The 26,451-nt window shown below is 39.5% G+C and overlaps 1 protein-coding gene across 1 annotated transcript in view; it reads left to right on the forward strand.

Moving 5' to 3' along the window:
• Positions 1-26,451, forward strand: part of CSMD1 (CUB and Sushi multiple domains 1) — a gene marked incomplete at its 3' end in the record, with an annotated part of 1,481,492 nt that overhangs the window by 1,211,581 nt on the left and 243,460 nt on the right. The window contains exons 22-23 of the mRNA XM_080928326.1: positions 5,767-5,936; positions 10,693-10,849. Coding sequence (XP_080784452.1) covers positions 5,767-5,936; positions 10,693-10,849 — 327 coding nt within the window. The remainder of the gene's footprint in view (positions 1-5,766; positions 5,937-10,692; positions 10,850-26,451) is intronic.

A 26,451-nucleotide genomic window follows, 5' to 3' on the forward strand; every position in this document is an offset into this window, starting at 1 on the left:
GCCTGAAGGCCTTTTATTCCTGAGACAGACTGACAGCTGACATTCACTCACGACACTCAGCAAATCAGCAGAGGTTTACAAGAGACTGGCCAAGTTTTCCCTAAGACATCTGTGTTTATGGAAGTGAATCAAAGGCTCATTCCAAAGTCTCTGGCCACAATACAAGCAGGCACAGGATCCCGGAGAGAGACAGGCCATGAAACAGAAGCAGGTTTGGGATCCCTGGGAGAGACTAAATAGCAAGTAATTCTCAGGTTAGCAGAATACACTTATATTTTCCATAACTCTGAGCCTTTTGATCCTGGGCATGACTTAGTACTAATTTGGATTCCAGAAGTCAGTGCTGGCCTTTGCCTCCTCATGAGTCTCAGAGGATCGAGACGGAACTGAAGACAAGTTAAGTCATCATCAAAAGAGCTTTTCTTCTTCCTTTTTTCTTCCCTGCATTCCTATCCTGTGTTGAAAACAGAGCTCAAGTTTCAAAGACTATCTGGACACTCTTCTGTTTATTATCTGAGTTTCTCAGACTTCCGTGGGATGGAATTTTCATGTTTATACAGTATAACAGTTAAAGTTTGAGTTTTTTTGGGGGAAACTCACTTACATGAAATCAAGCAGTTGGTCCAGAGAGTGTGACATTCATCTTCTATACTGTTTTACTTTAATTCATCATTACAACTCTGGTTTTCTTGGTAAACAGGATTTTGCACTGTTATCTTACATGAGAAACAATTTACTGCATTTTGCCTGGAGGGTACTGTGAGCTTGCTTGTCTTGATGTATTTACTTGGTGCTGTGTCTAGACAGTAAGCATGGTCTTGCAAGCTCTATCTTACAGTTACAACAACCTAGACAGAATCTCATTTGTAAATCTCATAGCTTGTGGATTGTCAAACAGCAGGCGCCATTGGCTTTTGCCCACCCACAGCTCTGTGCTGAGCCCACACAGGGCTTACATTGACCTCCCTCTATTGATCCTTTTGTACTCTGCTGGCTGCTGTGTATATTTCTTTTCATCACAACAAGTTTGTAAGGTACCTATGGGAGAAGGTCACAAACTGCACTGAATCCAACAGACCCAAGGCAGACCTTTCACCACCTTGGTGTCTGCAGTTACCCACACTCCTAGGCTTCTGGTTCCTATGACTTGGCCAACTGCACATGAACTCATGAACAGCTCTGACTCTGGGACTCTGCTATTCCTGAACTGAGAATCCTGTGTTCCCATCGACCCCTCACATCTTGGTGCTGAAAGATAACTTCTACTCTGGAAAACTTGCATACATTTTCATGGAAACCTGCTAAGTCACTTCTGATTTGACTCAAAAGGAACCTTCTCTATTATTATCAAAATTATTATAATCATCATTATTATTTTACTTATTCACTCTACATCCTGCTCACTGCCTATGTCCCAGATATCCCCTCCTAAAATCCTTTCTTCCTCCCCCTTCTCTTCTTTTTCCAGTGGGTGAAGACCATCCTGGGTCACCCCCTGCATTCTGGAAATCATCTGTGAGGCCAGATGCACCCACTCCCACTAAGGTCAGACAAGGCCAGACAAGGCAACTCAGCTAAAAGAACATATTCCATGAACAGCTTTTGGAATAGCCTCTGCTCCAGCTGAGGAAACTTCTCTTAATGATGGCTATGTCAGACTCTCTCCACCTTAGACTGATCTCATCCAAATTGCCTTTGTCTCAAGACTTCCATGTTCTGTTTTCACACACACACACACAAAATGTACTTTAAGAATTTCTGTGACTCCTGCCATGAGCCAGGAATTTTCTTGGATTCATTATTACCCTTTGGACATATTTTTCCTTTTCTGTAACCCTAAGTGCAAATTCTTCATCAGAGAGATATAATAGACATCTTTGAACCCTTCTCTGTCTTAGAATCTTTGATTAATAAATACTTTCTCTTTTTTAAATAAGTCTATAAGAATATAATTGACTTTTCCCTGGTCCAAATTTCTGTCTCATCCAAATGACTGTAGGCTGATTATTCCCTGGGAAACATGTACTGTACAGGTTATAGTGAAGACATATTTCTCCTAGGAAATATGTAGTGTACAGGTAATAGTGAAGACATATTTCAAATGAATGAACTTGTGATTTATATTTGAATGAAAAACATACCCAACCACACTTTCTGGACAAAGTGTTCTTCAAAAGAATACAAAAACTCAAGACAATATTCTCCAGTGTTCAGTAACTTGTACATTGTTTAGAGAGACAAAATAGTCTGCCTGGATTTTTTCTTACTCTACATTTCTTTCAGCACAAAACTGAGTGATAAAGCATTCTCTTTAGAGATGACTGTTTTCACCTGAGGAGTCTCTAGTTTCTGTAAATATTGGTTTTTTTTTTATATTGTTTAAATTTTTTAAAGTTTTAGTTTGACTATTTTATTTAGATTTGTCTGTCTGTATATGTAAATATGCATACAGGTCTCTTTGAAGATCATGGGGGGTGCCAGCTTCTCTGGAGCTCAGAGTTAACTGCAATTGTGACCATTTTGCATGTAGGTACTGAGGACCACTGGTGCCCTCCAAGAATAGCAAGTGTTCTTAACTGCTGAGCCATCGTTCCAGGCCCTCTACTCATACATTTTAAAGAAAATTAATAGTTAAATTTTCACTTCAGTCTATTCTTAATGGTTTATCCAATGATAGCACTAATTGGAAAAATGAGTGTAGCATAAAAAATGATTAAAGAGTCCCATTGTTTGCAATTTCTATATATCTTGAGTTAATATGAGACTTATATTTCATTGATAAGTGCTTCCTCTGTTCTGGACACAAGTGAGAAGCTTGCTTCAAGTATCAATTATGGTAAGGTAGACATTGTTGCTTCTGCTTTCTGGCTCTTTTGCTCTTCTATTCTGGATTGCACTGTTCTAAAGCATGTATCTATGTAGATGAAACTAAATAATTACTTCTGTCTGACAGTCTCAGAGGTCAGACTATAATTTGTACAAATACATTATAGCCGCATCTACAAATATCTTCCCCCAGTAATTTCATGCCCAAAACCCACTGACCTCTATGACCTCTTATGGTCTCAAGGTTCTGTAGATGTGCCACTCTCTGAGGTGGTTTAACCCTGATTCCAGGCAGTTTGGAAGGTTATATTCCGCATAGACAAATCTGAAGAATTAGCATCTCTAGTAAAAATGACCTTCCTGTGATTGAATACTTGTTAGTCCACATAGATGGCATTTGACTGATGCCTGGGTGTCAGCCTCAGCCTGAATCTGATCACTGTGCACCTGCAGGTCTTCATGCTTGGCTTTATGGGAGTTCTATGCTGCTGCAGTTCTCAGAGTAGATAGACACTTGACTTCATTGATTGATGCCACTGTATACAACATGAGTAGAAGAATTAACTGATCCCCTCCCATCATAGCCAATTTTATTTTAATTAGTTTAGTTCTAAAACTCAAAAATAATCCGATTTTTCATTACTGTTTCATTAAGTTCTCTATAAAGATGAGAGATTCCTATCAAGAGGTATTATATCCAAGCTCTTTAGAGAAATATTAAATGAACAATTGAAAGAGTTTTAAAAGACTTAAAAGGGGAAACGTTTAATTACAATGATGATGAAGTGGATTCCTTGAACAAAGCTCAAATAATTTTCAACACGTCGATCAGTTCACTTGACAGTTTTCTAAGCATTTGAATTATCAATGTGAATGCTATGTTTTCTGTAGTGATTCCCAGTGGGAAGGAAGACCAGGGTCAGGGACCTCTCAAGTGCTTTGGTATGTTACAGATTTTGTGTGTTGTCCATCTTTGCAAATGAATAGGCTTAATTTTGAAAGTAAGCATCCTGTGACAGGTCACGTACCATGATGGATTGTAACCTACCTAAGATTGTCACTGTTCAGTCAGTAAAATTTCTTGACCTGGCAAGTTTATAAACATAAAAAAACAGGAGCAACTTAGTAGTAGTAGTCTACTGTTTCAGAGATTTGCAAACTACACCTTTGACTGTGTTATAATCCCTCAATTGATAAGTAGGACTAAATAATATGCAAATAAATGTATATTAATAGTTCTATGTAAATTGTATATAGATGAATGGAAAGATCAATGCTAGAAATAAGTAATAAACATATATATATATATATACATGTATATATACACATATATATGATAAATATTTGATAGATAGTTGATCCATCACTCATATATAGAGAACAACATAAAAAAATAAAACAAGCATACAAAATACTCTTAAAACCCTGGTGGTATGGAGACCAGAAAAATCCTGTTCCATTATGATTAAAACAAGGGAAGCAAACAGCCTGAAATTGTATCTAGGTAGTTGATATTACAGAGAACTTGGTCCCCAGACACACTGCCCATGCAGAAATGATGATGATGATGATGATGATGATGATGATGATGATGATGATGATGATGATGATGGTGATAACAATGATGGTGACAAATGATGATGATGGTAATTAGGATGACAACAAGACACTATTTATAGTGATGGTGATGAAGACAATGGTGATGATGATGGCGATGCTGATGGTGGTGGTGGTGGTGGTGATGGTGGTGGTGGTGGTGATGATGGCGATGCTGATGGTGGTGGTGGTGGTGGTGGTGGTGGTGGTAATGGTGGTGATGGTGGTGGTGGTGGTGGTGGTGGTGTAATGGTGGTGGTGGTGGTGGTAGTGGTGTAATGGTGGTGGTGTAATGGTGGTGATGATGGTGGTGGTGGTGATGATGGCGATGCTGATGGTGGTGGTGGTTGCGGTGGTGATGGTGGTGGTGGTGGTGGTGGTGGTGGTGGTGTAATGGTGGTGGTGATGGTGGTGGTGGTGGTGGTGGTGGTGGTGTAATGGTGGTGATGGTGGTGGTGGTGGTGGTGGTGGTGGTGGTGATGGTGGTGGTGGTGGTGGTGTAATGGTGGTGGTGGTGGTGGTGGTGGTGATGGTGGTGGTGGTGGTGGTGGTGATGATGGCGATGCTGATGGTGGTGGTGGTTGCGGTGGTGATGGTGGTGGTGGTGGTGGTGTTGGTGGCAGTTTTGCTGGTGGTTTTGGTACCACTTTTTAAATAGTGAGCAGTTTTCCTTCAACACTTTAGAGCTGTGGGAGTTCTTGACTAAAATTACTCACTCCCATGAGTGAGAAAACATTTTGTGACCTCAGTGGCTTTCTCAGGCTTCGCTGAAAGTTGGATGTCATGGACTGTCAATTTAACCTAGAACAAAGGTACTTTGTTTCAATTAAATTTGGTGCTGGAAGTCAGTGACCCGATTCTCCCATGAAGAAAGGGGAGAGAGTTCTATCCCAGTCATCAAATGCTCTCCTCTCCTTACAAGTTCAGCTCTAAGCCACAAAACCTAAGCAGAGGAAACTTACATCAGTATAGGAGTAAAACAAAACTGGCCTGGGCAAATGAGTCAGAGAGAAGTCATGGTGGGGTTACCATGGTGTTTGGAGTATATTGATTTTAATCTTGAGCTGAGTCTGGTAGTCTGCGGGCTCTATGTAGTAAGAGCAGAAAGAGCCATGTGGTTGATGTAACTATGAACAATCTGAAAGGGAGAGAAGTGCAGTGTGCTTCCTGCTGAGTTGTAAAACACTAAAACCTTGTCACCTATCTGCATTTGAGAGATTCCTTGGAGAGCAGTTGTACATGGTTAGACGTGGGGTGGTCATTCTCTTGAAGTTTTTAATCTATTTTAATCAGTAATTCCACTTTTGAATCCTCCTTTTTTTTTTAATGTCCCATTTATTTTAGCTGAATGTGGAGCAAGCGTCAAAGGAAATGAAGGAACATTACTCTCTCCAAATTTCCCATCATATTATGATAATAACCATGAGTGTATCTATAAAATAGAAACAGAAGCCGGAAAGGGGATCCATCTCAGAGCCCAAACCTTCCAGCTCTTTGAAGGAGACACTCTAAAGGTAAAGTTCTCTGGAAGCTGTAAGTGAGGTGCTTCTTCTCATGAAATCCATCACCTGCCTACCTGGCATCCCTTATCTCCTGCCTGTTGTTTACCTACCTACATGTCTATGTATCTGTCTATTTGTAGCTCCCTCTACGTCTATCACCTATCGACTATCTGTTGGTTTATATCTATCTGTGTCTCTTTTTATCTTTGTGTCTCTCTCCATTTATCTGTTTTCTGTTATATAAATCTATCTATGAATGATGTGCCAACTATGTGTCAGCTATTTATCATTTATGCATGTATATTCACTCTTTCTTGTATTGACCAGATCATTCATTTTTGTGCCAATTTATATAGAATGTTAATATACATTTATTTACATATTATTTAGTCTTGTATATTAGTTTGAGGGATTATAACACAGTAGATTGTATAGACTTAAAAATTATCTTGGTAACAGCATACCAACACTAAGTCATATATCTTGGGAAGATTATAAACTGTACACCTGACTTCCTTGTGTGTGGGTGTGTGCAATGACTAACTTTTCTGACTGTTCCAATGTTATTATAAATAATAATAATAATAATAATAATAATAATAATAATAATAATAATAATAATAATGGCAATGATAATAGTAACAATAATAACAATAACTGACAGAGCCCATCCACTCTTTTTCTTAGTTATTTTTAGTTGTCAAATGTGGTCACTACACTTATACTGGGAAGGATATGGTATGAGAAAGAAAGCAGCCCAGCCCTTATCTGTAGACATGGCACTGTGTGAGCAAGAATCTCACCACAGAACAGTAGAATGCCAACATCTCTCTGATCAGATGTCACCTCTGGTAGAAACATTATCATGTAATTCCATCATCAGCTATAACTGTTTCAGGAACTTGAAGATTTTCAAGAACCTAGGCAAGAAAGACAAACATTGGTAGATTTTACCCCATGATGAAGAGGTTTTGGGGAAAAGTACACAAACCATGAAGCTTACGCCTGTTTCTTTTAGAGAGAAGTGAGCAATTTTCCAGGTCACAGGGCTAATTTGTGTCAATGGAGCACTATGGTGACATCCTCTGGTCCTTTCCACAGTATCAGATGTTGTAAGTTAGATTCAGCCTCATGAACACAGCAAGGGCACCTCTCACATGCTGTGGCTTTAAATACTATTAGAAGACTAAGTCACTTCTGAGGGAAGAGTGGCCTCCACCCTGTCAGCATCCTTGCCTGTGAAGCTGAATGTGCCCCTCCATGCTTCCACAAAACCTCAAAAAGAATGTCATGTTTTGGTCACAAACATCTATATATTAACTGTCCTTCCTTCCTCCCATGTCCAAGCAGGCCTTTTTTTCAATGCCATAATTTAGCAGAGTTACTTTTTTTTCTAGTAATTCTTTCATTTCCATAGACTTTCACGGTCTCCTGCTGACATCTTGAAAGGCTATTATTAAGTCAACAAACTAGCAGTCTCACTAAAGAAAAAGTTAGGATGGAAAAAAAAGTTTCTGGACTCTTTGATAACCTAAAATCTAGAAGTCAGTATGCTTTAAGATAAGCTTTTAGGTAAAACTTATATACATTGTGTGTATGGGTAATTAGAAGCAGTGAAATGCATGAACAAAATACAAGCAAAAAAATCATGTCCAATTTGAAACTTGTTCATTGTAAATAAGTAAATAAATAAGTGAAAGAGGGAGGGGGAGGATAGGGTAGGGGAAAAGAGGAAAGGAAGGAGAAAGAGGGTGAGAAGGAGGAGGAGGAGGAGAGAAAGAGGAAGAGGAAGAGAAAAAGAAAGAGAAGGAGGAGGAGGAGGAAAGAAGAAAAAGAAGAAGAAGAAGAAGAAGAAGAAGAAGAAGAAGAAGAAGAAGAAGAAGAAGAAGAAGAAGAAGAAGAAGAAGAAGAAGAAGAAGAAGAAGAAGAAGAAGAAGAAGAAGAAAAAGAAGAAGAAGAAGAAGAAGAAGAAGAAGAAAAGAAGAAGAAAAAGAAGAAGAAGAAAAGAAGAAGAAGGAGAAGGAGAAGAAGAAGGAGAAGGATAAAGAGAAGAAGGAGAAGGAGAAGGAGAAGGAGAAGGAGGAGAAGGAGAAGGAGAAGGAGAAGGAGAAGGAGAAGGAGAAGGAGAAGGAGAAGAAGAAGTGATCTTGCTTACCACATCTAATTGCAGGGACATTGCCCAGCCTTTAAAATGGCAGTGCATTTTTCACCCCCTTCATTAAGGTTTATAATAAATACTTGAGGTTCAAATGACATGTTTGAAGTTAAATAATTTTATTAGGGGCACAGGCTGTTGACACTCACCCTTCACACCTCTGTAGCCATACAGAATGGACTCTGATTTCACTTGCACTCTCACGGGCATACACAGTATGAGGACATATCTCAGTGATCACAATAGCTCTATGAAAGGAAGTTGGTCACCTGAAAAGAGCTCCAGGGCTCAGCTCCGTAAGCTAAGAAAGGCTCCATGAGAATGCTCAGCTGTGACTCTAGATATCACATAATGTGTTGTGCAATGAAAAGCCAAGGTTTGGGTAAGGGGCTACAAGTCCCTTCCCAGATCCTAAGACCATGTGGAAAAGAGACTCTCAGCTGTTCTTCCCAATAACCACAGACTTGTGAGTCTACTGCTGGTGGCTGAGGGACTCTGGCTATTAGAAGCCCTGAGAACTAGCATAGCGTATCTTTATTTTTTACTGTGAGTGAAGGCAACTTTGAGCTCCCATTTTCACCCTGCAATCAAAACTCTCTGGCCACTCACTGATGTCCAGATGTGTGCTTGTCTTTTGAGTGTTGATTCAGGGATGTTCTCAGCTGAGCACACAAAACTCAGCTCTAGTGACATGAACATGGTTGGATGGCTTGCTCTTCTGGGAATGGTGCAATTTCACAAGTTATTTTTGATGATGTGTCTAGGAGGTCACTGTGAGCAAGGTACTGTCCAGGAAACCACTGAGAGTTTGTCAGAGGACTTCATCCTGCTCTTTGTAAACAGGGACACAACACCAAACGAGTGGCTCATCTGTGTGTAGTCTGGGCTCTGCCACCATACATTTCCATGCATCCCCATACATAGCGACCTGCTATGGGGAAACTCAGGAGCTTTCAGAGGACTTGCAAATAGAAGCTATTATTATTTTGAAAGCCACATAAAAAACAATGTTTATTCTGAGGACAATAGTTAATGATAATAGCCTTTCAGTGAGAAAATGGTACTGGACTCCAGAGTTTAAGTATTTGTGTATTTAATGGCAATGGAACAAAATTACTTATTTTACTGTATATGTTTTGTTTTCATGAGTACATGTAGGTATGGGTCAGGCTTTTGACACACACAGGGTATATCACTGGTGGAAGGGAGAAGATAGTGAAGGATTCTCAGTTAGATAGATCTACTCAGCCAGTTGTTTAGGAAGAAGGACCACAAGTGAATGTCAAATATGAGGAGTAGATATATAGGACAAAGGATCAAAATAAATGATAAACATAAGAATCTTCCAGCTTCTTTCTCACCCTCCTAGCATAAGCTAAAGATCTAGGAAGCATTTTATCTTGCCGGGAAGATTCTCCTTCAAGCCAACTGGTCCAGACTGCTCAGATATGTTCAGCTTTGGGCCTTTCACATGTCTTTGTCTAAACTGACAAATGGCAAAGAAGGGGCAGGAAACCCAGGTTTCCAGAAACACTTAACCCACAACCCTCTAGAGAAATGGATTTTGATTTCTGGGTTCTTTTTCTACTTTGTGTAAAGTACCTGTCTGCCTGTCTGTCTCTATATTTCTGTCTCTACGTTTGTGTGTCAGTCTCTCCTTTTCTGTGTCATTGTGTGTGCTTCAGTTTTAATAATGCTTACAACCTGCCACACTGCTGCACTGCAGGTTTGTTCTTGCTGCCTTACGTTGTACACTTAATGGGAAAATAAGCCTGTAGCTGGGACATTGGTAAATTATAAAGGTCTCTGTAGATAAACAGCAATGGGACAGGGCCCCATGTAAGAAGATGCCACACAGGTCTCTAGTGACCTTGGTCAGGTTCTTTAGGAAAAGATGGATGCTATTCAAGAGAGTCCAGTGCATTTTTAGTTTTCTTCCTATGAGACCTTCATCCACAAGCTTTTCATCTCTCAGTGAGGGAGGTACCATTTTCACACAGCACACCAACAACACTGGAAAATAAGAGGCTGCCATACTCACTGGGACCAGAATATCTAGGATAAAGTCATATGTCAACAGAAAGAGTGCCATGGGAACAGGAATGTGTGTATTGGGCTCTGCAGTAGTCTGATAAAGTATCTCTTCAGGTGTAGGGATAGTTTCCTTAGTGGTAAGAACTCATCCCAAACCTCTGTTCTGCATCTTTACCTCAGTATCTGTTCTGAGCCTGAGTTCTTTCTCCACACAAAGATTATATAATTCTCTCAACTTCTTACCACTTGGAAACAGTAACAGATCTGTGAGATTGTAGCAAATTCTGCTGTTGTTGTGGGACAGGGCCCTTTTATCCAGTGCTTTCATATGCCAGACTTACAAATGGTGAAGATTTTAACACTACCATGACATTAGACATGGGGACAAGAGGAGTGAGATAGCTGTGCCTTGGCCTGTGCTTCACAAAACACCTTTGCAATGAAAATCTGAAAAATGAAAAAAAATGTAAATGAGATTTAAAAAAAAGCCTGGTCTTCAAAGCAATGAATGGGAAATTATTTGGAAAATAACAACAGGGCTTTAAACAATTGGTGACTCACTCTGCCTAATTTCACCAGGTTTATGATGGAAAGGACAGCTCCTCGAGGTTACTGGGAGTCTTCACAAGAAGTGAATTGATGGGGCTGGTGTTAAACAGCACCTCCAACCACCTGAGGTTAGAGTTCAACACCAACGGGTCGGACACTGCCCAAGGCTTCCAGCTCACCTACACCAGTGAGTAGCCCATGGCCAACCACACACTTTAACTTAATTTTCTGGTTAGGGCACATCTACTCCTTAGCCTTACAGTGAGTTTAAATGATGGATTTCTTTGCTGGCTGTATTGTGAGCTCTGACTGTTTTAATTATCTCCATTGTTGAGCAGGAGATAACACAGACCATAGTTTTATATTGATCTATATAGAAGATTTCCTGATTTAATAATAGATCAGCTTTGCCTGAAAAGGAGACATATTGTGACTTTTACAGGCAACTAGGCCTAGAAATACAAATTTTCTGTAGTGAATATGCTCAAAACTTGATGAACATACATGTGAAAGATTTATAAAGAATATATAATATAAATTATTATAATCATTGATGGAATGATAGTGTTGTATATGTATATATATGTAAATATATGCATATATGCACATATATAAATATATAATAACTGAGCATATTAAGAGAGTATGTATTATAATATATAGTCACAGTGGATATCATAGTTTTGTATAATGATGATTTTCTTTAGATGAATCCCACTTAAAACTCACTGTGAGAACATTCCTTGGAAGCTCTTGCAAAGCCCCTATGGGTGTGTTGACAGGTGGGATGCCTGCCTAATCTTGGAATGGCTGAAATATGGTATATATTATCTTTTGAAATTGGTCTTATTTTGTTTATGCATGTTATGAGTATGTGTCTATGTGAACTTATGTGCACCATGTGAGTGCAGCAGAGCTAGAGAATGTTAGATTCCCTGGAACCAAAGTTATAGATGGGTCTGAGTCACATGACATAGATGCTGGGAACTGAACACAAGTCCTTTGTATAAGCAGTGTGCACAGAAACTGAAGAGCCATCTGCAGCACTGTGTGCATTTTCATATGTGCATATAATCATAGACATCTACTCATATGAGCACAAACAGCAATTACGCAAGTGGGAATTTTTTCCGGCAAGGACATAGATACTTGTTGCTTTGTAGCAATAAAGAAAGCTGATCAGCTAAAATGCTGAACACATTTAAGGCAACCCAGATTTTCACTGATCTGACGATTTGGGGCTTTGTGATATTGACTATGGGCGTTGGGAATTTTGAAATATTCATGTTTCGTCATGGAAGTTCATGAGAGCTTGTTAGAACTGATACCACTGTTCAAAGGATAAGCATATGAGGGGTAATGAAGGTCACAATTCACAGCTGGCCTCCAAGCTAATGCAGGTGTCTAACAGGAAGACAGGCCACCTCAGACCCTCTTCTGTAGATGGCATTGCAATTGAAGATTGAAGAGCTTTGGACAAAAGAGGAGTTAGTGCCTGATTTTGTGAGAATGCCATTGTTTCCTGTTTATAATTAATGCTGGTAAAGTGACTCAATAAACAGGAATTCTCAAACCTGGATTCTCCCGTGCTGGAGCATCAAGTTCAAGCTGTGAGAGAAAGAGGAATTCGCAAAGCATTTCTAGCCTTCTAATATCACTTTCATTTTCCAAATAGGAGTCGATAGAGCCCACAGAGTGTTGGCTTGTGTTTGTGGTGAGCACCATCATCACTGACAAGGCATATGCAATGCGATCCCAGCAGTTCTACATCCTAGATTTTCTTTGCTGCTTTTGACACAAAAAGGACAAGACCCTTAGGTTGGAGGTGTCATGAATTTTGTAATACACGTGTAGAATATGAGGACATCCAAAAATTTTAGCCGGCATTTGCCACTTGTTTATTTCAATAACTTGTGTTGGGAAGGTTGCCTGCTCACAGTTTGAAAAAAAACCCACAAAGAGACATAGAATTGTCTCTGCAACTATAATTTAAAACAAGTGGAGGTGGTTACAATGACCAGTGTCCATTCAGTAAAAAAATGCGTTCATAGACTGGGAGCCCTGTGGGTAGGAGACATAATGACTGACAGGAAGAGCTGATTTTCATAGTGCAATGGAAGGGTAGGAAAGTGAGGCCTGAGACCATCCGTTATCCCAATATTTCTAAATTCAGATGGAATTCAACTAAAATCAGCATTTAGATCTCTGTTATACTGAAATGTAGATGGTGCATCTCTGCTCCAGGTATAGATGTCACCTCAATGACAATAAAGCCACAATAACTATACTCAATTTTGTGCTTAAAAATAAGTCGAAAATGTTGTGATGAGCTGGGGAGATAGCTCAAATGGGTAGAATATTTGCCTTGAATAAATAAGTTCCTGGATTTGAGTCCTGGGAACACATGAAACTAGGCATGAAAACATATACTTGTAATCTCAGTGTGAATAAAGTGGAGCATGCAGATCAGAAGTTCAAGGTTATTCTCAGCAACATAAGAAAATTATGGCCAGGCTGGATCACATAAGACTTTTCCTCAACTCCATCCCAAGAAGTATAATGAGTCTGAAGTATATAAATATAGTAGACATTATGTAATTACTAGGAATATACCATAAGTCTGACAGCAGAAGGGGATAACACATTCTAGTCCTTCAGGTCATGGATTGACACATAAGACTTATAGGATAGGCTGGTAACCAGAAGTTGGTTGATGTAATTTCATTGGGAAGCTGCCTACATATCCAAATTAGTACCTACTTCTAATAGAGATATTCCAACCAACCTCCCTGGCCATGAATGAGACTCGAGGACATGACAATGCTCTCCTGTTATAACTGACTATATTTGAAAACTATATTTTTTAAGTCCTATAGACGTCATCAGTTCTCAAATACAAAGTCTAGCAACTAACCTCATCAAAAACATAGACAGGTTCCAGACACTTTTGGTACCTATGTGAAAGCATCACTGCTTTGTATTTTAATAGGTCATGCTATTCAAAGAACATCATCCCTAATTTTTCAGAAATGGTTTCCAACTTTTATGTGTACAAATATTTAACTTGAATGTATGTGTGTACATCACCTGTATTCAGTGAGTGCCTGCAGAGATCACAAAAGGGTATCATTATCTCCTGGAACTGTAGTTATAGACAGTTGTGAGCTGCCTGATGTAGGTGCTGAGAATCAAACCCAGGTAGGTCCTCTAAAAGAGCAAACAGTGCTTTTACCTAACAAACCATCTCTCCAGCACCTTACTGTCATAGGGTGTTTTATACTCTAAGGAATTATATCAAGGTAGCTTACCATGGAATGAGTAGTTCTAAAAAGTGTTTACAACTGTACAATGAACCAAGAGAAAGTGTAGAACAGAACAGTCATGAAAACAAGGAAATAAACCTGCACAGGGGTCCACTGAAACAGTTACAGATTTTTATTTAATTTTAATGGTGATGAAAATTGAGATAAACATAACACGTTATTTTACAGTGCTGTCATGAGACTCTATTGTGTCTACATAGGCTTTATTCAAAAAAAGCTTTTGCTCAAGAGTAACCATTAGTGCAGCTGGGAAAACTGTTGGAAACTGTCCTGAGCTTGATTTGTTTTCCCAGAGCTGGCTGCTAGGCAATTCTATGAAGATATTTTAAAATAATAGGAACTTCTTTGGGTGTTGATTTTCTATTGAGGTGAAACAAATTGCTAAAAATAGCCCCCACTCATTTGCTCAGACTGCCCATGAGCCATGGCTTGGTTTGTCTTCAGGGCTCCACAGGCCATGATGAGAGATGAAACCCTGTTGAAGTTCATTGTTGTCTATGCTACAAGAATAACTCTTGGATCTTTAGTGGCACAGACCCTGACCAACCGTTGCATCTCTCCCTCTCTCCTTAAAGTTTGTGGTAAGGTTCCTGCTTCCCCAAAGCTTACACCTCTCAGAGGCTAACCCTCTCTCAAGGCTGTCCCCTGATTACTAAAGTCTCTCACAGGATTACCCTACTCTGTCAACTCATTGTTAGCCCATGTGGTACCTTTACACACCACAGACTCTCTCCCACACTTGACAAGAGGTAGGTTTAAGGTCCTGCTCACACTGATACCGAAAACAGGACTCAAGGTCATGATGTTGGTCTTTGAGGACAAGTAGTGTTCTGTTTTGTCATTATTGATATTGTCTGTTTTGTATTTTTTAAATTTTTGAATGTATATGTCAGTACTGTGTATGTGTGTGTGTGTGTGTGTGTGTGTGTGTGTGTGTGTGTATGTGTGTTTGTGTATGCACACATCTATGCACATGTACTCACAGAATGGAGAAGAGGAAGACATCATGTGCCCTGATTTATCACTATGTCTTTTTTCCCTGAAACAAGCTGACTAAAGTTGAAGCTTTCCCACACTAGTCTCTCTGTCTCTACCAAGGTTAAGCCAGTATTTCAGATGAGAACAGACACTCCCAGGTTTCTACATGCTGCTGGAGATTTGAACTCAGGTCTTCCTCATACTTGCACAGCAAGCACACATAGCCACTAAGCCATCTAAAGCTCTTTCTTCTGTGCTTGCTTCTGCTTTATGTTGGAATCTTGCTGCCATAGAAGCTGGCTATTATTCTATGACCCAGGCCCCTGAGAAATAACCTTGCTATATAATATCTGGAATCAAAGCATCTGGTCCACATCTTTACAAGTATATACAGCTCCCTGTCTGTTAAGCTTCTGTTCACCTATGCATTTACTATCAATGTGGTACCAAACTTTATGCTTCCTAGTGGGTGTGTGTATGTGTGTGTGTGTGTGTGTGTGTGTGTGTGTGTGTGTGTGTGTGTGTTATCATCCAAATGATCCTATGTTAACATTCCCTTGTGTGTCTCTTTATTAATTATCAAGTAAATCATCTCTGAGAAAATCATGTGACTATGTACATGACCTGTGATAATATATTTGAGGCAGATACTGGGCTTTAGTTGTCCAGTATGGGTAACTTTCAAAACATCTTGTGGATAATACAGAAGAGGCCTGTGAAGAGGCCTGATAAAGCCTGGGAGGCAGGACTGAACTCAGGGATAATATCATACCCTGGAGTAGGATGGAAAAGGTTGTGACACCATATGGGCATTGGAGCTAGCTGCTCAGAACACAGAGACTCAGGCACAAGGAAAGGGAATAATGTCACCTACCAAAGGGTCCTTAGAAAGACCTGGATATAGTGACAATAGGCAGTTTCAATTTGCCATTAAATTAAATGACAGAGCTAACCCACAGCAGCAAGGGCCTCCTGCAAGCCTTACAACAGAGCAGGTTTACCTCCCACCCAAGATAAAGGTAAAATCCAGAGCCCATGGTTTTCTTGGGTTGGGATTTTCAGTCCGCTTAATGATAAGGCTGCCTTGGTCTTGGGCCACTTAAGTAATCAAGTAAAACATTGCAGGACACCCACTCAGAGTATCAGTGTGGTAGATGAAAGACTCTTGGAAGTGAGCTGAGCCCAGGAAAGTAATGGAGGTAGTGCTGGTAGATAATAACAGGGTTGGTGGTAGGATGGAAATAGTGGGGGATGAGGCCTGGCTAGGTGATCCACAACTATACAAATGAGCTCTGTAGAAATGAAGCCAACAGACTGACTTCTAGGCACTTATAAGTGGCAACACAGTTCATATCTTTGTCTATAATTTACATTGACATCCTCCAGTACTTAGTGCAATGCCCATAATTAGGTATAGATCTTTGATTAGCTATCACTAGTTTGACCATATTGAATTTGGAGGTTACTATGGAGATAGTTGCCCAGTGAATTTTCTTTAAAGGACAATGTGGTGACATTCAACTTTGAAGAAAACTAACCTTAATTTTAATGGGTTGCAAACTGATTTTTTTAGTACAAAATATTCTGTAATTTGAAAGAGAAATTGTATACTCATGTAAAAGTAACATCAGGAGGAGGGTCAGTTTGAATGTCAAGGCTGTGACATTGTGATACACAGCTCCTATGATTGTGTCTTTGTAACCTCTCCTATCTCTAGATGGAATCACATCTGTCTGTCTCTTAAACTCAGTACACATTTTTATACTGCTTCTGAGAGAGAAGCCAACCCATAAAACTGTGTGGTGTGTAATCCATTTCTTGACATAAATGACTTCCCAGGGAATGTCACAATAGCAATTCAAATACAATAGAGACATGGGCTGCTGAAAGGACCTGGAAAGAACTCCAAAATTTATTGTGAAACACGAAGTGTAGTTTGTAAAGAGGAGAGGCATCTATCTTTACCCTCAAGAATTCAGTTCTATTTATGAGATAAATCCCCATCTGACCAGTCTTAGGCTTGCATCATAATGTCCCATTCTCATAGTGCAGTTTTAGATACAAAGAAGAATAAACGTTTAAAAATTATAAGATGCCATTAAAAATAATTATAATCAAATCTGATGGTATTCCTAAGAAGATGCTGATCTGTGACATGGATGTACTTCATCTTGAACTTACAGTCCATGCTACTTCTGTGGCCTCAAAGTGAGGTACAGTATAGTCAGTTCATGAGTCTTTATTCACCTCTTTGAGAGAAAAGAGAGGAGAGTGTCCTTATTGCATTTAAGAGAAGAAGTGACGGAGACAGTCTCTGTCTGTTTAGCTCAGCATCCAAAGACAAATTGGACGTATTAGTGAACTATACAGCCCCATCTTCTGCCTTTTAATGGGATTTTTTTCTCCTCTTCTAACATCCTAATACCTACATCACAACAAAGGTAAACTAGGAGACTTTACTATGCTAGCAAAACCATTTCCAGGGAGGCTGTTAGTTGCTTGATTCTGGGCTAATGTAAAGTTGCCAGGGTCAGTACTTGGGATTCCCTGATCATCTGCAGAATCACCTCCATTAAGAGGTGTGAGCACAGGGCCAGTCTTTGAGCCTTTTGTATAATTCCTCAGCTAAGTTTTCTTTTGTTTGTGTGTTGGGTTGTTTTTTTCTGTAAATAAGCAAATTGTTCTTCATTTTTTACAACTTGAACTGTTCTTGCTATCACAATTGCTGCAGTATTACTGGGCACCAGGATTTGGAGGAAAGTAAAAGGACTCAGAGAAGGGCACTTAAAGACGTTAATTACAATGACTATTGTCAAAACTCATAACTTAAAAAAGAAATAAAATGAAGGATGACAGATGATGTCACCAAACACTATAAAATATCAAGTTTTATGGAGCATCGATGATGGAATCCCCACCACTACCACCTTTTTAGTGGTAATAAAAAGCAACAATTACTGTCTTTGTCTCCCATCAATACACTGTACTTGTGCAGGGTCATCTAATACCATTAAAATCTCAGACACCTGGACCCTCTTCTTAGGAAGGCAGGTCATGGGTTGACAGAGACTGACTCTTCTTACCTACATTAAGTCATCCTTCATGATGACCTAAAAAATAAACTCATAGGCTGCAGAGATGACTTAGCTATTAAAAGCTCATCACACAATGAAAAATAAAAATCATGTAATGGATCCAAACTCAAAATCTCCTTTTCATTTCACATACTTTGGCACAAGAACAGTGTTGGCTATTTAAATTGTGGCAATATTGCCAATTTTTTTATGATTAAATAAACATTTTTGAAGGCACTAATCTGCAAATAACCCCTTTTGATAGAATCCCATGTGGGGATGTTGGCCTGAGGGAACATGAAACAGGCATCAAAAGACTGAGAAACATGAAGCTTGAAGCTGGCCAAGAATCTAGAGTTGGAAAATAAATGGCAACCAACAGTGAGTGCCAAAAATGACTCTTGCCTCCTCAGGCTGGGGTCTCAGGGACCAAGTGTGGGTATCTGCGGACCAGCATCTTGTCTCAGCTTGGGTATGGCCAACTGCTTGGCATGTCACATGCCCATACCTATTTTTCTTCTAAAAATAAGCAAATAACGCTCAATTGTATTCGTTTTGAAATCCAAAGAAATGGAAACTAGAATGTCAACGCATATTTCAGTGCTGAAAGAGATTTAGTATTTGTTATGATCTCAAGAATGTTGCTCTCTCATCGCTTCTGATGCTGTGTCACAAAACCCTGAAGTGTAGAGTGTAAAAGAAGAGCAATTGGACTTAATGCTTAGTTCTTATCCCTGGTCAGTGTTTCTTCATGGGGAAAAAACAGAGAGAAGAAACTTTCTTAATTAAGTGTAGCTTATACACCTCGTTAAAGGGGTGTCTTTTTACAGTAGATGAGGACAATTACAGATACCCATTACTGGGAAAAACATGAAAATTTTTTTTCATGGGATGCCCAACGCAAACTGATACTTTTTCAATCAAACGCTATACTCAAGACTCAGAAAACAAAAATAAATGGATGGCAGGAAGAGTGTAAGAGCAAGAGGATCCGGATGTCTACTGTGAAGCCATTAATATGCCCCTGTGGTTGATTTGAGCATTTGAATGGAATATGTGTGGCCATTTTCTGACCCTGTGTAGGTCATCTGACTCTTTACTAGGAGCTCCACTGCCACAAAGCTTGGTATTCTGGGAATGAGAATGTGCCAGGCCTTCATGAAATTCCTTCTGCTTTGATTAACTCAAAGGAAGCCAGCGCATTATGCATCTTGGCTAATGAATCATGAGTTAAAAGGGTAAGATAATAAAATATTTGTGGTGATCGTCTAAGTCCTGGGAATTATTGTCCTTTCTGGAATCATTGAGTAATGACAATGTGCCACTCTTTGTAGTATAGCCAGTGTAGATCAGGCCTGTGTAAGATCAAAGATTATTCTTACATAATAAAGTAATTGAAGTAACTGGTTGGAGATAGCTCAACCATATTATCCCTTGCTGACCTGAATAGATGCTTACACCTTTACTGCTACTTTTAAATCAGAGACACATTTAGACATAAAGTTATGCAGTGTTTTTAAATACAAAATAAAATCAATAGAATCTTTAATCAAGAAATGCACACAGTTTAGATGGTTGCCCATACTTATAATCCTGGTGACAGGGTAATAGAGAGAGTGGGGCTACAAGATGATCAGTTCCTCATAGCCTGGGTCACAAGGAGAAAGTAAATCTCAAACACAAGCCTGTAAACAAAAGAACAGGGATGTTCTCTCTTTCTGTTGTGAATCTATTCTGCCTCCCAGGGATTGGCTCACACAAACCTGAGCTTTCACATTCAGCTCCTGATACATCCTCTAACTCAATTTACTATGACCAAAATAAAACCACTTCATATTTCTAATGAAGAAGTCTGTGCTAAAATTTATGTGATGTAAAATAATCCATGTCTGTGTCTGTCTTAATATATGCATATGTTATGAGCATCTTTACATCTGGTACAGCATGGGGCCGATGGGATTCCCTCTTTGGAAATTTAGTTGGTGGAGAAACAGGGAAACTTGCCAGCTTCTATTCTATCTACATGAGTTACTATTAAACTCATTTTGAAATTTCCATTGCTGCATATTTCTGATTGAATGCTATTTTTAAATCCTTCCAATTTCTTGTAGAAATTAGGGAGTATTAAAATTTGCAGGGCACAAATGTATCTTGTTAATTTTAAAAGCCCATTTGCTAGTTGCTTTATGTGGACAAGCAGTGAAGTTTATGTTTCACTAAACATGGGATTCACTATGAGGTGGTTCTTTTCGTTCACACGTGGTGAAATGAACTTATGGCATGCTTTATACATTAAGGGTCAGTATTATGTGTTTTCGGGTTATGTCATACATGGAGTAACAGACACAATTAAACAAAAGAATAAAAAGCAAGAACACAGATCTTTGTATTTGTGGCAGGATTCATAAGAAATTACAGAGTGTGCTTAGTGCTTAACAGTAGTGGCAAGGGGTAGTGTAACAAGCTCCAAAAAGTATATTTCATTTTAGGGTACAAACTGATTTGGACAGTATTAAGCCACTTTTCATCCAATAAAACAGAATAATGCAGCTTCTGGAGATTTCTTGAATGACCACATCACTGGAAGTTAAAATGGGAGACTCTCTGTGTTCTTGGCTTCAGCTCAGAGGAAAGCCTCCAGGGAAGGAATGGGGGCATCTCCAAGGAGATGGATCTTGGAAAGCATGAGATTGCATATTCCAAGGAGCATGCAGGAAAACCTGCATGGCTGACCTCACAAGACAAGAGAGGTGACTGAGACGCAATGTAATGACTTTGTTCTTTTGAGGGCAGTTTGGGTTGTGACATTTGTCTTTAGAGTTTGTACTGAGCCCATTAGAGCACTATGGAGCTTTAGCTACTGCACAGGTGACCATTCATGACTTAAGAAGCAGCAGAGAGAGGGCAACCTGTCACTCAGGAGTTACAGTCAGACTGACAACAATTCAACCATTCTTTGAAGAGGTTGATCTGGTGCTGCTGGTGCTGCTGGTGCTGCTGGATATGCTAAAATACTCCCTCCATGAGGAGAAGCTCATGGACACCAAATGCTGCTATGTAAACATCACTCCACTCAAGTTATCCCTAACTGGCTACCAAAGATACCCACAGCCTAAGTCCAGCAGAAGAGAGAGGGGCAGGACTCAGGCAGGGACCATGAAGAGAGTGAAGAGGAGGAAGGGAGTTCCCATGCATGGTAACAATCTTTGTAGACTGAGGAATGAAACATGCATTGAAAAGGTGTGTCTAAAACATCCTGTTACTAGTAACTGTACCAGGAACTTCCCTCAGAGCAGTTGTGCACCAGCTAGGGTGGGGAAACTCAACATGGGGAGTTCTGGTTACAGTGCTCAATTCAAAGTTGAACAGGCTCTTTGGGTAATGGAAATCTCAGTTATTTTATGACTCTCAAGCAAAGCAGTCTTTAGCGTGATGTTGAATGCTTAAAAGAGTACACAATCCCACTTTAGCAAGAAAAGAGAACTATAGTTCCACCTACCACAGTATGTTGTACCAAGCACAGAGGTCTCTGAGAGTCACATGGAATGGAGCTACTACTCCAGGGATTGTACCTTCCTTGCCCTAGCTACATGCCCTCCCCTTTCCCAGTCTTTGGGTTATTTTTTTAGTGCATATGAAGTAAGTTTCTTTAGGAATCCCTCAGCCTCACACTGTCTCATGAAACCTGAAGATCCCTAGGCTTTGGACATTTTACTTGACTGCACCAGTCCCGGTCCTAATGTTCAAAGCCTTAGAGTCCAGTGAGCCCAGCCTCAGCTCAGATTATGTCAAGGAATGGACCATGTGTTCTTTCATGGCCAGACAAGTCTTTTCCATGAAACACTATGTTCCTAAGTACATTGTCAGGGTCTGGAACAGCCACCTTCTCAAGCTGCTAAGCCAACAGTAGATGAAAAGAATAATATTACCCAGAGTGTATAGAAAGTATTTTTAGAGGTGCTCATTTGGATATTTTTATGAAAATTAAATAAATATGAATGTATGCAGTACTGAGTTTTAGACAATGGGAATTGAAGTTGAATGCTGAAAACTATACTTCTAATATATATACATAATTGAATGTTTCCCTAATTATTTCTCTAACATTTGCATATAAATGATTTCATGTTGAGGCTATTTCTAACTTTAAAAATAATTATGTAATTCAATTTCACAAAAACTCTGAAGACTCTTAGGGAGATTGTTGAAAGTGTATGTTTAAAGGGAATTTATAATCTTGAAAGCACATTAGAATTTGTACAGGTTGCATTTTGGCATCTGGGCTGTGTTGATGGAGTCACCATTTTAAATTCTGTTCAATCTAGCTTTATTTCCTATCTCACTTTGTTACATGAATATTTATTAGAGAATTATATAAACTATTTTTATGTTATAAATTTTCACTCATCTTTGTCCAGGAAGACTCCTCAGTCACCAGAGGCTCTCCTGCCAGCCAAGCAGATGCTTAGAATCATCTAGGCATTTTAATGAATTGCGAAATTTCAGAGTGTAAAACAAAAATACTACTTTGACATATTATTCTGAGAAAAACATTTTTTTTTTAAAAAGGAATAGAAAAGCAGACCTTGAAGGAAGGAGTTACATTTTCAATAACTAAATTACCTATGTGTAAACCTCTAGCTTGTCTGGTATTATGTTTTAGACATTGTATTAAGTTCTAGACTTCTGCTATGAAATGTAGAGCATTGTTAATGGAGGTCACAGTTGTACTTGTCCTGGGGACTCCTGTGTCAAAGTGTCTGCATGGACATTGTTTGTATGTGCCTTTGTAAAACTAAAGACAGCTACGCCCAGGCTCACCTGTGTGGCTTCTTGTCAGCATCTTGTCCCCGGAGAAGCACAGGTGGCTCATTTAGAAGCAGCCATACACTCAAAGAGTGGCTGCCTATACATGGGCTTGCCTGTGCTCCTCTCCTGTTGTCACGGACCCTCGAGAAAGGAGCCATGTAACTCGGCATGTGACCTCCTTTGCTGGTGGCCACCAACACAAGGATGCCCCCTGTCATCCTTAGACACTCGCTGATGGATCTGTGATACCTCTTGTGAGGCTGAGCCCTGGAAGCCAGGGCTTCGGCTGTGCAGAGAAACATGGTACTCTATCCAGTGACGTCATTATGTGTTCAGTGTGTGTTGAGTGAGCATGTGATGTTCTGCTAACATGCCACATGGTAAAAGTTACATGTTGGTTTTCAACCAGCACTAACCACAGCTCTTAATGAACAAGGATTTATTTATTTATTTATTTATTTATTTATTTATTTATTTTTACTCTTTAGCATCTAATGTTCTTCTTCAGCATAAATCAGGGATAGATGATATGCTTTATATATGTTTGAAGCCACATGGCCTCAGTCACCAATGAGTGAAGCAAAGGTGACATACCTTAGAATGAATCCTCAGCTGGATAACGAGAGCAACCATGTTTGTGCATTCTGTCTCTGTTGGGTTTCTTTTCCTCCCTCTCTTTTTAACTTTAACATCCATTAATGTATTCTATCCAAAAATAGTATAAAAATGACAAATATATTGGCTCAGGGAGATAACTCCATCAGTCAATTGCTTGTCTTGCAAACATGAGATCTGAGTTCAGTTCCCAGAACCCACATGAAAAGCATGTCTTTAGCAATGTATGATTGGAAAGAGAGAGGATGCAAAGACAGGTGGATGCCCAGGCTTAGCGGCAGGGCAGTCTGGCCAAAATGGTAGACTCTAGACTCAGTGGGAGAATGTGTCTCAAAAAGTAAGGTGGAGAGTAATTGATGAAGACACCTAACATTTCTGTCTGGCTTCTACATGCATGTGAGTCTGCACACACATGAACGTGCAAACACACAAAAACACACAAGAACAGTGATTATGCTCGCAAATCTATTTCATCACTAAAAAGAAATTTGAGCAGTCCAAGGGAATTGCTAGATGTGGTTAGTTAGTATCAAAAGTTTCATTGTCAGTCAGAAATTTTAGTTAAAGTAGATTTTGAAGAATAGCACTGAAATTTCACTTTTACATCAGCGTATCGGTTTTCTCTCAAATTTATAATCAAAATTAAATGTGAAAACAAAAGCTACAATATATGGACACATTGAGCAGAAAGGCTTGAAAACCAGAGCATATATCTATGTTTCTTCCATGTGATGGAAAACTTGCGAGGACTCTGGGAATGTCAACATGGCAGCAAAAAATGACCCTTTTGCCATGTATGTCCCTCCCTTCATTTAAAATGATGGCAATGGACAGCTTGTACATGTCATTGGGAAGGACCAAGAGCAAGACCAACAAAGGAAGTTCTGAGGCATGAGTCAGTGGGCCGTGCTGGTATGGAGCAGATGCATGTATTGACATATGCTTAGACAACAGTCACAATCTATGTGTAGCCAGAAGTCTTCTTTTCCAACTGGAATCCAAGAGGACCCAAAATGTCTTGTTCCATGTATGTGTATTCTCTTAAATATGTTTATTAAAATTAGCTTTTAATTATCAACAATTAAAGTTTCTTTGCTACCCTGATGCCTCAGGAAGCCTTGGAGAGAGCTGATCTCTTAGTCGGTTGTGGTATCAGGTTCAGTTTCCACCTAACATGGGTATCTGATCCTTGCATTTGTTCAGTACATACCCTTTCTCCCTTGGGAACTCTGCTCTTCCTCCTCAACATTAGCTAACAGGTACTCATCTTGAATCCTACTTTTGATAGTTTTGCAGTAACTCTGTCTTCCTACCTGTTCTCATGCCAATGTACTCCACATGACCTCAAGTGAACTCGTAAATGCTGGGTCTATGGTGTGTTTCACTCCTTGTATTCCTGTGGGTCTATGGTTCTTTGTATGCCCAGCATCCCTGTGGCAACCAGAGTCAGGTTTGGTGATACATTAGTGTTGGTCAATATGTTTTATATTCTCTAACCTTTCTCCTCCCCTGTTCAATCCATCTGGCTCCCCTTCTTTAACAGATAGCTTCAGCAGATACAGAGGTCATGGATGAGGTGCTCATCATTCATTCTTCTCTGGGTACCACTAAGGACCATGGCTACCATTCTTCTCTGGGCACTGCATTGTTTTTTTCTTCTCCGTGCCCAAGAATTGTCTCTTTAATATGTTCTCACTGTGGTTTGGAAAGACTTGGTAAGGAAGCTGTACTTCCTTCTAGAACTATCCAAATGGCTTTCTTCCTGCCAGTAGTGCCTAGACATCTTTCTGTGCCTCTTTGCCCCTACTTCTCTTCCAGCATTTAGTAAAATGCTTTGCCAGTATTTAGTTTCTTGGTTACAGAGTAGAAGGTGGGATTTCTTTTCTCTATACCCTGAGCCTAATTGTGCCAATAACTTTGGCTTTGGCAACCATATTGTGGATAAACAGAGACAGGTAGCTGTTGGGAATCAATGCTTAGAGCCACTGTCTGGGGTGGATCCAGATACCTACAGGGGCTGCTGACAGAGGTGGCCAGTGATTGGAAAAGCTGTTCAGTAGACTTTTTTCTGCAGAAACAAAGCTTTATTTCCTGGAGTTGGCACTTCCTGTGGCCAGTGGAAAATCATGAAGTTTTTGGACTCCTTTGGGTAGGCAAGAAAGAGGGGGAAAGAGAAAATTCAAATACACAACACACACACACACACACACACACACACACACACACACACACACACACACACACTGATTGAATAGAACAAAAGGCAGAGTCCAATAACTTTATACACACAATATACAACATGTATGCATGCATGCATCCATACATATATACACACATACATACATATATGCATACGGACCTACAGACAGACATGTACATATTCACACATAGAATAGATGAAGCAAAGCTCTAGCAAGCAGACTCCAAATATTTTACACATATACACATAAATACACACAACTGGTAGATGGAAGGAACAATGTTCCAACCCTCATTCTCACAAACTTTATACATATATAAGTAGTTGATGGATGGGAGAGACAATGTTTCAGCTACACCACACCATAGCTTACCATACCATACCTCACTTTATTCTTCCTTCCATAGCTTATATATCCCAGCAAAATCTTTGAAGCAGCATAAAATTACAATGTGAATACATTTTAGTTTTCTTGTAGTGAATGATTATGAAAAAATAATGTGTTTTTCAGTACCTTTACAAGATATAACATTACATAGTACAGGCAAAGAACAAATTAATCTTAAAAATCCATATACATTCTTAGCCATGCAACTTTTTACAGATTAACTCAATGTAACTAAGTAAGGTTGTTTTCTCAGTCAGCAGGCAGGCTGAAATTTGCAGTTACAGAGACAGAACTTTATCTTTTAAAGTAGTCTTGTAAGAATCTTAAAAGACATCACAAATCTAAACTTTTATATACAAATCAGTCTTATCTAACTTAAACCCTCAAAATGCATATCTACTA

Source organism: Micromys minutus (assembly GCF_963924665.1).
Source record: "Micromys minutus genome assembly, chromosome: 14".
Classification (NCBI taxonomy): Eukaryota; Metazoa; Chordata; class Mammalia; order Rodentia; family Muridae; genus Micromys; species Micromys minutus.